The sequence below is a fragment of the Scomber japonicus genome, chromosome 17, assembly GCF_027409825.1.
Source record: "Scomber japonicus isolate fScoJap1 chromosome 17, fScoJap1.pri, whole genome shotgun sequence".
NCBI classification, from domain to species: domain Eukaryota; kingdom Metazoa; phylum Chordata; class Actinopteri; order Scombriformes; family Scombridae; genus Scomber; species Scomber japonicus.
The window spans coordinates 3,742,532-3,757,666 of NC_070594.1; the positions used below are offsets into that span (position 1 = coordinate 3,742,532).

Sequence of the window (15,135 nt, forward strand, 5' to 3'; positions counted from 1 at the left end):
TCTCTCTCTGTCCTCCGTATCTATCTATCTATCTATCTCTCTCCTTCTCTCTCTCTCTCTTCCTCTCTCTCTTTCTTTCTCTCTCCCTCTCCCCCTCTCTCTTTCTCTCTCTCCCTCTTTCTCTCCCCCCTCTCTCTATCTATGTCTCTCTCTCTCCTTCTCTCTCTTTCTCTCCATCTCTCTCTCTTTCTCTCCATCTCTCTCTCTCTCCCTCCTTCTCTCTCTCTCCCTATCTATCTAGGCCTAGGACGCTCTCTATCAGGCTGACTCCAAAGCCCTTTGGTTTCCTTATTAAAAACAATCTTTGGCCTTTTTGCATAAAGCATCAACATTTATTATAAAGTTCAGCTTATCATCAGTGTGTGTGAACCCAAATACTTCAAACAGTGTGACTGCTTAGTATCAGTGCTGTTTGATTAAGAATCATCTCCTTTGTTTTACCTGTATTGATTAAAAGTAAGCTAGTCTCAAAAACACGTTCAACATAATCAGATATACAACATTAAATACCAATCAGACATAAAAAGAGCTAAGCACAGTATACTCATTAACTCTGTACTAAAGATAATTAGATATGTGGAACCATAAGACGAGTGATTCATAGCGCTTTTCCTTTTTCATTAGCTTCTGATCAATAAAATGGTCCTTTCCTCTTCCTGTCGTCTCCACTTCTCATCACACACACAAAAAACCAAACCGAACGTTCAAATCAACCACAGAGCCGTGCTGTTATTTCCTCCGGAGGTTGCTTTGTGTTTGTTATGAGTTATGAGAAACGTTCACCGGGAGTTATGATGGATGCTTTTGTTATTTTTTCCAAACCGGCCTTTAGAGAAATCACCACTTGTGCAAAGAAGCTTGGATTCATTTAACTTCCTGTGGTGACATCTGGCTCCTCATACAACACAACACATGCAAAACATCCAGCAGCAGATTTAACATCAGCCGAGAAACAACCAATCATGCTGTAATGATGCTGCTGGCTGGAAGAATGAAAATGTGACTGTTAAATGTTCTCATTACATAAAGCTGCACATGTCTTAATATCGGATCATTATATAGAAGCAGAGTCGAGGTTTCTGGCACGACTTCACTTCACTACTTCTAAAGCTGCACACAGAAGAGAAATAAATAGGTGGATAATCTGAACTGCTGTTTGGACCAGACAACAGTCAGGATCCGTCCCCCCACCCGAAGGCGGAGGGAGGCTACCCTCTCGTCTACCGGGGTAAACTCCAACATACAGGCACCAAGCCGGGGGGCAATAAGTATTGCCACCCCTGCCCGGCGCTTCTCACCAGTGGCAACTCCAGAGTGGACGAGAGTCCAACCCTTCTCGAGAAGACTGGTTCCAGAGCCCTTGCTGTGCGTCGAGGTGAGGCCGACTATATCTAGCCGGAACTTCTCAACCTCACGCACCAGCTCAGGCTCCTTCCCCACCAGAGAAGTGACGTTCCACGTCCCTAGAGCTAGCTTCTGCAGCCGAGGGTCGGACCACCAAGGTCCCCACCATCGGTTGCCGCCCAGCTCACATTGCACCCGACCCCTTTGGCCCCTCCCACTGATGGTGGGTCTGTGGGAGCGGGGTCCCATGTCTCCTCTTTGGGCTGTGCCCGGCCGGGCCCCCAAAGGCCCGGCCACCAGGCGTTCGCCCCCGAGCCCCACCCTCAGGCCTGGCTCCAGGGTGGGGGGCCCGGTGACCTGCGTCCGGGCGAGGGACATGAAAAACCATTTACAGTCCTCATCATCAGGGTCTTGGTCTGAAGTCACCCAACCCATCTTGGTAGATTTCCCATCGACTGATACAAGCCTGGATGCACATAATTAGTAATATTTGTATATTTTTACCTTTTATCCTATTTTAATACTCTAGTGAAGACTGCAAGCTGAAACATGTTGGTCTAATAATAAAGTTATTCTATAGATCCTGTCATCATATCTAACTTACATGTACTTAGTCCTTAGAAAGAAAGAAACTGATGATTTAGAAGACTTCATCTATTTTAAGAAACTGCTGTATTCACTCCTCTGTTCTAAGCAGTACAACATGAGAGCCTCTGACATCCAAACAACTAGCGATACAAATGTCAGTGTTTCTGTATAAAACACAATTAAACATGAAACAGTCAGTCATCAAAGTCTTTCTTTCTTTTCTTTCTGATCAAACAATTCTCTGCATGTTTAGCTGTGAGCCTGTTGGTAGTTTTATCTCTACCTTACGGGACAGTGAGCTAAGCAGCCTTTCACTTCCACACACTAGCGCAGCACAAAGCACTGAGAGCTCTCTTTGTGACATTCATGCCACAGTGTGAAATCACACTCTGTTAAAAGGCCCAGTACCAGAGCAGCTTGTCTCAGTGATAAACGGAGGGTCCTCAGAGGAATGTCTGCAGCTGTACGGCAGCGGCTCGGTGATACTGATATATACTGATCTGCAGTTTCATCAGATACACTGTCTGCTCCTCTGCTGCTCCTTCTGTGCCCCTCTCATAGCTCATTTGTTATGTAGCTCCAGTTTGTCAAACATTTTCTGCAGCTGGAGCTCCAGAAGCTGTTGGGCTGCTCTGGCAGTGTCTCTGGTTGTTACACCACGAGGATGAGAGAGTGTTTAGTTTAATTGTTGTGTGTTATGGATGTTGTAGTTGTCCTTTGTGGATTGGACTCAGAGCAGCAGTCGACTTCAGCTTGCTTCGATAAAGCCACAGAGGACCGAAGATGACTTTAGTATAGGAGTATGTAGTATGTGGTAAAGAAGTATGTAGTGTGTAGTATAGAAGTATGTAGTAAGAAGTATGTAGTATAGAAGTATGAAGTATGTAGTATAGAAGTATGTAGTATAGAAGTATGTAGTATGTAGTATAGAAGTATGTAGTATGTAGTATAGAAGTATGTAGTATGTAGTATAGAAGTATGTAGTATAGAAGTATGTAGTATAGAAGTATGTAGTATGTAGTATAGAAGTATGTAGTATGTAGTATAGAAGCATGTAGTATAGAAGTATGAAGTATGTAGTATAGAAGTATGTCGTAAAGAAGTATGTAGTATGTAGTATAGAAGTATGTAGTATAGAAGTATGTAGTATGTAGTATGTAGTATAGAAGTATGTAGTATGTAGTATAGAAGTATGTAGTATGTAGTATAAAAGTATGTAGTATAGAAGTATGAAGTATGTAGTATAGAAGTATGTAGTATAGAAGTATGTAGTATGTAGCATAGAAGTATGTAGTAAAGAAGTATGTAGTATAGAAGTATGTAGTATGTAGCATAGAAGTATGTAGTAAAGAAGTATGAAGTATGTAGCATAGAAGTATGTAGTAAAGAAGTATGAAGTATGTAGTATAGAAGTATGTAGTATAGAAGTATGTAGTATAGAAGTATGTAGTATGTAGTATAGAAGTATGTAGTATAGAAGTATGTAGTATAGAAGTATGTAGTATGTAGTATAGAAGTATGTAGTATAGAAGTATGTAGTATAGAAGTATGTAGTATAGAAGTATGTAGTATGTAGTATAGAAGTATGTAGTATAGAAGTATGTAGTATAGAAGTATGTAGTATGTAGTATAGAAGTATGTAGTATAGAAGTATGTAGTATAGAAGTATGTAGTATGTAGTATAGAAGTATGTAGTATGTAGTATAGAAGTATGTAGTAAAGAAGTATGTAGTATAGAAGTATGTAGTATGTAGTGTAGAAGTATGTAGTATAGAAGTATGTAGTATGTAGTATAGAAGTATGAAGTATGTAGTATATAAGTGTGTACTATGTAGTATAGAAGTATGTAGTATAGAAGTATGTAGTATATTAGTATGTAGTATGGAAGTATGAAGTATGTAGTATAGAAGTATGTCGTAAAGAAGTATGTAGTATGTAGTATAGAAGTATGTAGTATAGAAGTATGAAGTATGTAGTATAGAAGTATGTAGTATAGAAGTATGTAGTATGTAGTATAGAAGTATGTAGTATAGAAGTATGTAGTATAGAAGTATGTAGTATGTAGTATAGAAGTATGTAGTATGTAGTATAGAAGTATGTAGTAAAGAAGTATGTAGTATAGAAGTATGAAGTATGTAGTATAGAAGTATGTAGTACAGAAGTATGTAGTACAAGAGTATGTAGTATGTACTGCTCTGGCAGTGTCTCTGCTTGTTACACCACGAGGATGAGAGAGTGTGTAGTTTAATTGTTGTGTGTTATGGATGTAGTGTAGTTGTCCTTTGTGGATTGGACTCAGAGCAGCAGTTGTGTGTTTGTGCTCCTCTCCTCTCTGGACTTCAGCTTGCTTCGATAAAGCCACAGAGGACCGAAGATGACTTTAGGCGAGATGATTTTACATACGTCTCTGAAAATCTCTCTTTTATTTTGTAGGATCGTTATAACCCAACAGCACATGGGGCTTCCAGAGAGGGGATAAAAGCTCAGTAGCACAGCTGGTGGTGACCATATGGACTGAGTATATGTGCAATGATTAGTAATCATTATTTAACCCTTCTGTTGTCCTTGTGTCAAGGAAGGAAGGAAGGGAGGGAGGAAGAAGGAAGGAAGGGGGAAGGAAGGAAAGGAGGAAGGAAGGAAGGAAGGGAGAAAGAAGGAAGGAAGGAAGGAAGGAAGGAAGGAAGGGAGAAAGAAGGAAGGAAGGGAGAAAGAAGGAAGGGAGGAAAGGAAAGAAAAGAAGGAAGGGAGGTAGGAGAGGAGAGGAAGGACAGAGGAAAGAAGAAAAGAAGGAAGGAAGGAAGGTAGGGGGCAGGAAAGAAACAGAAGGAGGTAGGTAGCAGAGGAAGGACATAGGAAAGGAGGAAGGAAGGGAGGAAAGAGAGAGGAAGGAAAGAAAGAGGGAAGGAGGGAGGACAGACAGAAGTAAGGACAGACAGAAGGAAGGAAGGAAGGAAGGAAGGTAGGGGGCAGGAAAGAAAGAGAAAGAGGGAGGGAGAAAGGAAGGGAGGAAGGAAAGAAGGAAGGAAAACAGGAAGGAAGGAAGGAAGGAAGGGAGGAAAGAGAGAAGAAGGAAAGAAAGAGAGAAGGAAGGAAGGAAGGAAGGAAAGGAGAGAAGAAAAGAAAGAAGGAAGGGTTAGGTTAAAGGTTAATATGAGGTCCTCTGTGTCTGTTTAGCTTCAACTGAAAGCTGAAGCTTCAAATTATCTTCAAATAAACGTTTCAATACATATTTAACACAAACGGCTAGCTGTGGATTATGAAGGGATCCTCTAATAGTCAGTATGAATAAGAGGAATGATGAGGGGAATAAAAACATCTATTAATGTTCATTTGGGTGCACGACTGTTGGTTTAGGACAGACTTGAGAAATTGTGAATCCTTCCAGTTACTTGGGCCAAGAATCTGTCACGCAGTGAAAGTAGGAAAAAAAAAAAAGATCTTAGGCTATTTCCCTCAAGAGAGCAAAAATGTTCAGTTCAAGACAAATAGCATCTTCTCCAGAGTTTATCATCAGACACAAAATATTCAGAGGGTTTGTTTCTGCTTCTGTTTTGGGTTTCACAAGTATAGAAGTATGAAGTATAGAAGTATGAAGTATGTACTATGTAGTATAGAAGTATGAAGTATAGAAGTATGAAGTATAGAAATATGAAGTGTGTAGTATAGAAGTATGTACTATGTAGTATAGAAGTATGTAGTATAGAAGTATGTACTATGTAGTATAGAAGTATGTAGTAAAGAAGTATGTAGTATAGAAGTATGAAGTATAGAAGTATGTAGTGTAGAAGTATATAGTATGTAGTTTAGAAGTATATAGTATGTAGTATAGAAGTATGAAGTATGTAATATAGAAGTATGAAGTATAGAAGTATAGAAGTATAGAAGTATGTAGTATAGAAGTATGAAGTATAGAAGTATAGAAGTATGAAGTATGTAGTATAGAAGTATGAAGTATGTAATATAGAAGTATGAAGTATAGAAGTATGTAGTATAGAAGTATGTAGTATAGAAGTATGAAGTATAGAAGTATGAAGTATGTAGTATAGAAGTATGAAGTGTGTAGTATAGAAGTATGTACTATGTAGTATAGAAGTATGTAGTATAGAAGTATGTAGTAAAGAAGTATGAAGTATGTAGTATAGAAGTATGAAGTATAGAAGTATGTAGTATAGAAGTATAAAGTATAGAAGTATGTAGTATAGAAGTATGTAGTATAGAAGTGTGCACTATGTAGTATAGAAGTATGTAGTGTAGAAGTATGTAGTATAGAAGTATAAAGTATAGAAGTATGTAGTATAGAAGTATGTAGTATAGAAGTATGTAGTGTAGAAGTATGAAGTGTGTAGTATAGAAGTATGAAGTGTGTAGTATAGAAGTATGTACTATGTAGTATAGAAGTATGTAGTATAGAAGTATGTAGTAAAGAAGTATGAAGTATGTAGTATAGAAGTATGAAGTATAGAAGTATGTAGTATAGAAGTATAAAGTATAGAAGTATGTAGTATAGAAGTATGTAGTATAGAAGTGTGCACTATGTAGTATAGAAGTATGTAGTATAGAAGTATGTAGTATAGAAGTGTGCACTATGTAGTATAGAAGTATGTAGTGTAGAAGTATGTAGTATAGAAGTATGAAGTATAGAAGTATGTAGTATAGAAGTATGTAGTATAGAAGTATGAAGTATGTAGTATAGAAGTATGTACTATGTAGTATAGAAGTATGTAGTAAAGAAGTATGAAGTATGTAATATAGAAGTATGAAGTGTAGAAGTATGTAGTATAGAAGTATGTAGTGTAGAAGTATGAAATATAGAAGTATGTATTATAGAAGTATGTAGTATGTAGTATAGAAGTATGTAGTATAGAAGTATGAAGTGTAGAAGTATGTAGTATAGAAGTATGTAGTATAGAAGTATGTAGTATAGAAGTATGAAGTATAGAAGTATGTAGTATAGAAGTATGTAGTATAGAAGTATGTAGTATGGAAGTATGTAGTATAGAAGTATGTAGTGTAGAAGTAAAAGTATGTAGTATAGAAGTATGTAGTATGTAGTATAGAAGTATGAAGTGTGTAGTATAGAAGTATGAAGTATGTAGTATAGAAGTATGAAGTGTAGAAGTATGTAGTGTAGAAGTATGTAGTATAGAAGTATGTAGTATAGAAGTATGTAGTATAGAAGTATGTAGTGTAGAAGTATGTAGTATAGAAGTATGTAGTATGTAGTATAGAAGTATGAAGTATAGAAGTATGTAGTATGTAGTATATAGTATAGAAGTATGTAGTATGTAGTATAGAAGTATGAAGTATGTAGTATAGAAGTATGTAGTATAGAAGTATAGAAGTATGTACTATGTAGTATAGAAGTATGTAGTATAGAAGTATGTAGCATAGAAGTATGTAGTATGTAGTATAGAAGTATGTAGTATGCAGTATAGAAGTATGTAGTATGTAGTATAGAAGTATGTAGTATAGAAGTATGTAGTATGCAGTATAGAAGTATGTAATATTCAGAGGGTTTTTTCTGCTTATTGGAAATCATGCAGGAGCCGAGTGTTAAAAGTAGCTGGTTGGACTGTAGCTGAATGTCCTCTGGGCAGCAGCAGCAGCGTGAGAAGGCCAAATGTTTGTTGTCCAACATTTTTACGGCTCGCTGCCACAACATCAGCAACCCTTCACTGAGCAGGAAGCTCCTCTGTCACACCCAGCTGGAGCGTCAGAGACACATGAAGAAGAGCAGGGGTGACAACGGGCCTCCTTTTGTGTCTCATAGTTTTGGGTTTCACAAGGAACAAAAAGGACAAAGTGTTTCTGAATTACTTTAGTTTGAAGGTGCTTGATCAATTACACCTGGTGCCATAAGACTGATTTTCAAATAAAAACCATCAGAGGAGAAAGTCAACAGCTGTTCACCGCATGGCTGAGCTGATAACAGAAAGTGGAGAGACGCTATCGCTCAAATGTCAGCAGTGAAGCGACAACAAGGTGCTGATGTGGGTTTTGAAACTATAAAAGTGAAGAAACAACAAATGGGATTTATCATTTGATTAGGGTTAGGAGGTATGATCACTGCTATAACTTTGTAACTGATTGTGTCTTGAGGAAAGCTTTCATTGTATTAAGAAGCCTACCGATCACAACCCTTCTGGCTTGTGTCCAAATAAATATACTTATTTGGACTTTGGGATGCAACATGAATGAATATGTAAATGTTTGTGTTGTGGCTATATGCCATTGGTTGTAATCACATAAGCTGAGATGTTTGAACAATATATCAAATCATTTTCACTTTGTTCCATTAGAAACTATAATATATAATAATTAGGGCTGTCAGCATTAACGCGTTAATCGCGATTACATTAATGCAATCCATAACGCGTTAATTTTTTAAAATCTCATTTTAATGTTGCAAGCCTTTTTGTCCCTTCTACTCCCCCGTAGACGGCTCCTCTAGCTGTAGCGCTATGCTTTGAAGCGGCCTCCTGCAGTAAACCTACCGCGCTGATGGAAAGTAAGAGAGCTACTGGACTTTTGAACGGCTTGTTTAACTTTAAAACACTTCCAGACGCTTCAGTTGACAAGTCAAAAGTAAAATGCAACCTGTGTCAAACGGAGTTTAACTACCACCGGAGTACGTGGAGTTTGAGTTAGCACCTCCACGCTAAACACCCAGGTGCAGCCAAGCCAGCCTCAGCTCCACCAAAGGACCATTTTGGAGTGTGGGAGTCGCAGCAGAGCCGTGATTGATTCCCAGTTAAGACACTCTGGTAAGAAATGCTTTACATTATGGGCTTAAAACTGCCTTCAAATGGAAAATAACAGGATTTTAAACATGCAATTCAAAACGCCATTAATCGCGATTAACTATGGAAACTGTGATTAATCTCGATTAAAAAAATTAATCGTTTGTGTCTTGAGGAATGCTTTCGTTGATTATATTAGGCGGCCTACTGGTCACCAACCCTTCTGGCTTGTGTCCAAAAAAGGTTAAGACTCGGGATAAGATCGGGATGCAATATAAATGAGTCTGTAAATGTATGTGTTGTGGTTATGTGCTATTGGGTAAAATCATATAAGCTATGAGATTCACTTTGTTCCCTCAGAATCTATAATAGATTAGATTAGGCCTTATCTCTCCTTATTGTACAATAATCAATCCAGCAGTGGTCTGTTTATCATTTTGTGTTTTCAGGCAATTTCCACAAGTCTTATTGTTGGACTAAAGGTGCTAAAATCCAATATAACCAAAAACTGACAGTGACTGATGTTGGGTCACAGCTTCTGTTATCTTCACTACCTTGTGGTTGTGTCTTGTTATTTCCTCTCACTGCTGATGCTGCTGTTGCTGGCAGTAAATTCAGTTTTATGTTTTACTTTAAAAAAAATAAATAAAGAACTATCCTATTTTTGCACCCAGTACACTGACCTTAAAGTACTTTTATTAGTTGGTTTTCTGTACTTTGGATGGGCAGCAGCATCTCAGTCACCCGTGTTACAGACTACCTCTGATCCTATTAACAACCTGAACCACATACAGACTGGAGCTTGACGGATTAGGCTGGAGAGTTTTCTTACTGTCAACAAATCTTCATTGGTTCGGATCCAAACCAACAACGAACTGATCTACTAACATCTATTGTGTGTGTGTTTCTAAAGCCTGATATATCTGAGTCCTCTGTGCAGTAGACCTCTGTTGTTCTCTAGAAACTATTAAAACACATCCGCGAGCCACAGCGCTGCACTGGGTGACACGTTCCCTCATTATGAAGAGTCTGGTCACGTTTAGTTTGTTTAGAAACGGCTTCAAAGACTAACAGCGATTACGTTTTCAGTCTCTGGAGAGTAGTTCTGTGTAAGGCAGCAACCACTGAGCATGTGTGGCTGTTTACTGTCTGCAGAGCTTCGTTAACTTGTTGTGCTTTGTTACACAACCTCTTCTGTGTACTATAGTATTACAAAACAAACTAAAGTCTTGCACAGCGTTGTCGACACACTACTGAGACCCTAATCTTTGTCAGATGGTGCAGCAGTGATGTGAAAGTGAAGAAGGATCAATAGTTGGTTTATTTTAATCTCACATCGCTGCTTCTGCCTCATCACTGTGTGTCTTGTTATCATTAGGAGGTCCACTGCTCTTCTTCTGGCTTGGTTTATAAATATAAATAAGGTAGAAGCTCAGAGTCTTGAGTGTGGGGATCATAGTAAGGTGTCAAGAAATAATTTATGACCTGAATCTCTGGGGATGCATGACTAGAGTTGATATGTTTGACCAATCACAGATGAGTTCGTTCTTCTCTTAGAAACTATTACAGGTTTTGTTCTTTGCTCGTTGACATGAGGGAGGAAGAGGAAGAAGGTAGGATGGGAAGGAGGAAGAAGGAAGGGAAGGAAAGGAAGGTAGGAAGGACAGAGGAAAGAAGGAAGGAAGGTAGGAGGGAGGGAGAAAAAAAAAGAAGAAGGGAGGAAGGAAGGACAGAGGAAAGAAGGAAGGGAGGAAGGTAGGGGGGAGGAAAGAAAGAGAAGGAGGGAGGAAGGAAAGGAAGGACAGAAGGAAGTAAGGAAAGGAAGGAAAGAAGGAACAGTCAATACAGACGGGGTCAATTTGACCCGGGAGGACGACAGGAAGGTTTATCTTCAACCCAGCAGTTTTGTGTATTATGTCGTATTTGTGTTTAGTGTTTCAATTTCCACGATGGTGACATGATAGGTTGTAATAGTTTTCGGAAAATAGACGTAATTATAAGCAATACCTCAGCAAGTTTTTATAGTTAACTAACACAATAACAAATGTTGATTGGCACTGATGGAATAATCCATCTTTCATGCTGATGTTGCCCTAAGACTGTTTTTGTTAACTTATATGTTCTCAGCTGGTCAAGAGGTGTATGATTCATGTAATTCAGATACTTTTACGTAAATTAGCGAGGCGGGGAGTTCTGGTCCTCTGAAATGAGGCCAACCAGGAAGTAACTTAGAGCTGCATTCTATCAAAAGGCCACCAGGGGGCGACCGTCTCTATACAAGTCAATGGAGAATTCACCAACTTCTCACTTGATTTCTAACCTCAGTAAACGTTTTCAAAATGTGTTTATGGTCTCAATCGCTAGTTTAAAGCCTTCTTCAATGCAGTATGATGTTCATTTGGGACATTTTGGCCTCCCTGATTTTATATGTGACGATAAAGCAGGGTATGCATTAGGGCGTGGCTACGTCCTGATTGACCGCCCATGGCCCCGCCTCATGCCCATATAAGTAGAATCCGTGTTTTTATTTTTCCCAGCATGCACCTGAAATTTTCAAGATGGCGCTGCCTAGATCAGATACTATTGGCTTCCGAGCAGCAGTCCACAAACCAATGGGTGACGTCACGGATGTTACGTCCATTTCTTCTATACAGTCTATGAAATTAGCTCCAAAATTGCAATTAGAAACAATCCAGCAGCAGCAACCGCTCATTGTCTGAAAGTAGCTTAACTGTGACTTTAAATGACTGCAAACAAACAATCTCCCTTTGTTTCCTTGTGATTAAGTTGCTGTCTTGTAAGTACCATAAAGCAAACTGAGGTGTATGAATATAATATATAATTGACAATGCAACTGTCTCATTTACTGTGCCTGATCACACACACAGATGTGATTCATTTGGGGATAATTGTCAAAGAAAAAAAAGTGGTGGAAGACAAAAAGGAGACGAGTAAAAAGCAGAAAAAGATCACAGAGACAATAAAAGAAGCTTTGATACTGAATGTCCTGCCTGAACAACAAGACACACACTTTAACAAGAGTTTCCTGTCGCTATAAAGGCTGCACAGTATTATCTCCTCACTCCAGAGACAGCTCCATCTTTTTAAAGAGCCGTGTGATTTGTGCACACTCCTCCACCCGTATGAGACTCTTCCAAAAAAAAACACGGGGGGAGAGGGACATTCATACATTTCAACACTTTTTTCATTTTATCATTTGTTTTTGTGTCGTGATGAGTTTCGGCTCTCGGGTTGTAGCGTCTGCTCCATTTGAGAAGAATAAATTGGTGTCTGTTTGTCTTTAACGGAAGGGGGGGGGAGTCGGATTCATGGTTAATCTTGCAGATGTTTCCCGTGTGAGATGTAAAGGCTAATGTAGAGTGAAGCAAAAAAAAGTGCCGTTGCTATGGTTACCTGCAGTTTTAATACGCTTTGGGCCTGATTTACTAAGATCCCAAATAAAAGGTACTTAATAGCGTGCACAGTGTGATAGATAGTGTGTTTAGTTATTGTGCGTTTTGCAGGTGAGCTACAAATAATAAGTGTGTAAATGAAAACAGGAGCAACAGCAGCAGACAGCAGTATTTAAATTAGGGTTTTGTGTCTTAATGGAGAGTTTGGACGAGAGTTATAAACCTAATGTTACCAGAAAAACCCACATGTGGGAGATTATTAGTGACAAAGTCAATGCTGTTAGTAAAACCTAAAATATTAACACAGGTGGAAATAATCCGTCCTGTGTGTATTCTGTCATTGTGTGTCCGTCTCCTCGTCTCCATAGTAACAGCCAGTTAATACCTGCCCTTCAACTTTTTTCTCCTCCCTGTATTTTACACACTGGGGTTAAAATGCCTCATATTACATTCATTATGGTAAACTACTGATATTACATTCATTACGGTAAACTACTAATATTACATTCATTAAGGTAAACTACTAATATTACATTCATTACGGTAAACTACTAATATTACATTCATTACGGTAAACTACTGATATTACACTCATTATGGTAAACTATTGATATTACATTCATTACGGTAAACTACTGATATTACGTTCATTACGGTAAACTACTAATATTACGTTCGTTACGGTAAACTACTAATATTACATTCGTTACGGTAAACTACTAATATTACATTCATTACGTAAACTACTAATATTACATTAATTACGGTAAACAACTAATATTACATTCATTACGTAAACGACTAATATTTCATTCGTTACGTTAAACTACTAATATTACATTCATTACGGTAAACTACTGATATTACAGTCATTACGTAAACTACTAATATTACATTCATTACGGTAAACTACTAATATTACATTCATTATGGTAAACTAATATTACATTCATTACGGTAAACGACTAATATTACATTCATTACGGTAAATTACTAATATTACATTCATTATGGTAAACTACTGATATTACATTCATTACGGTAAACTGCTGATATTACAGTCATTACGGTAAACTACTAATATTACATTCATTACGGTAAACTGCTAATATTACATTCATTACAGTTAACTACTGATATTACATTCATTACGGTAAAGTACTAATATTACATTCATTACGGTAAACTACTGATATTACATTCAATACGATAAACTAATATTACATTCATTACGGTAAACTACTAATATTACATTCATTACGGTAAACTGCTGATATTACAGTCATTACGGTAAACTACTAATATTACATTCATTACGGTAAACTACTAATATTACATTCATTACGGTAAACTACTAATATTACATTCATTACGGTAAACTACTAATATTACATTCATTAAGGTAAACTGCTAACATTACATTCATTACGGTAAACTGCTAATATTACATTCATTATGGTAAACTACTGATATTACATTCATTACGGTAAACTACTAATATTACATTCATTACGGTAAACTACTAATATTACATTCATTACGGTAAACTACTAATATTACATTCATTATGGTAAACGACTAATATTACATTCATTACGGTAAACTACTCATATGTCATTACGGTAAACTACTAATATTACAATCATTACGGTAAACTACTGATATTACGTTCATTACGGTAAACTACTAATATTACGTTCATTACGGTAAACTACTAATATTACATTCATTACGGTAAACCACTAATATTACATTCATTATGGTAAACTACTAATATTACAATCATTACGGTAAACTACTAATATTACAATCATTACTGTAAACTACTGATATTACATTCATTACGGTAAACTACTAATATTACATTCATTAAGGTAAACTAGTAATATTACATTCATTACGGTAAACTACTAATATTACAGTCATTACTGTAAACTACTGATATTACATTCATTACGGTAAACTACTCATATGTCATTACGGTAAACTGCTAATATTACATTCATTACGGTAAACTACTCATATGTCATTACGGTAAACTGCTAATATTACATTCATTACGGTAAACTACTCATATGTCATTACGGTAAACTACTAATATTACATTCATTACAGTAAACTACTCATATGTCATTACGGTAAACTACTAATATAACATTCATTACGGTAAACTACTAATATTACATTCATTACGGTAAACTACTGATATTACATTCATTACGTTAAACTACTAATATTACATTCATTACGGTAAACTACTAATATTGCTGATGTGACTACCAATTGATCGGCCAGAAAGAGAAAGACAGAACATTTAATATCCCTGTGGAGCATTTTAATTGGCTGGGATTTAGATTTTCGGGGGGGGAAGGCAGTGATTAATTAGAAAGGACAGACCTGGTGGTAAAGATCGATCCGTGTTTTAGTTAATTAGATGGAATAAAATGGATCATCTCTTTGGGGGGAAAAGTCCCGGAAATGCTTTTTTTTCTTTTCTAAAGTGAAGGAAAAAAAACCTGCTGAGCATTTAAAGTAGAAGTTAAAGTTTCACTCTGCTTTAGTTTAAATGTGGTTAACTTGCTAAACTTTTAATATTGATTGAGCTCACAGGTGACGTCTCTGCCTCCTCTGATGGATTATAGATTTGACAGAAAGGAAGATTAAGAAGTATTGAACTCTACATTATGTTTTTAACCCTTAAACAGACAACGTGCACCAGGAGATACAGACTCTTTAACCTTTGTGTTGTCCTCCCAGGTCCTTCCTCTGTCCTTCCTTCCTTCCTTCCTTCATCTGTCCTTCCTTCCTTCCTTCCTTCCTCATCCTTCCTTCCTTCCTTCCTTCCTTCCTTCCTTCCTTCATCATCCTTCCTTCATCTGTCCTTCCTTCCTTCCTTCATCATCCTTCCTTCCTTCCTTCCTTCCTCAGATCTAAGTTCAGCTGTTAGGGTAAATGTTCCCTCCTTCTGTCCTTTCTTCCTTCCTTCATCTGTCCTTCCTTTCTTCCCTCCTTCCTTTCCTTCCTTCTCTTCCTCCCTCCTTTCCTTCCTT

General features: G+C 37.4%; 1 protein-coding gene across 1 annotated transcript in view; it reads right to left on the reverse strand.

The window, feature by feature from the left end:
- Nucleotides 1–1,779, reverse strand: part of LOC128377478 (protein FAM184A-like) — a 14,178-nt gene extending 12,399 nt beyond the window's left edge. The window contains exon 1 of the mRNA XM_053337428.1: nt 1,619–1,779. Within this exon, the coding sequence (XP_053193403.1) occupies nt 1,619–1,779 (161 nt within the window). The remainder of the gene's footprint in view (nt 1–1,618) is intronic.
- Between the last annotated feature and the right edge of the window lie 13,356 nt (nt 1,780–15,135).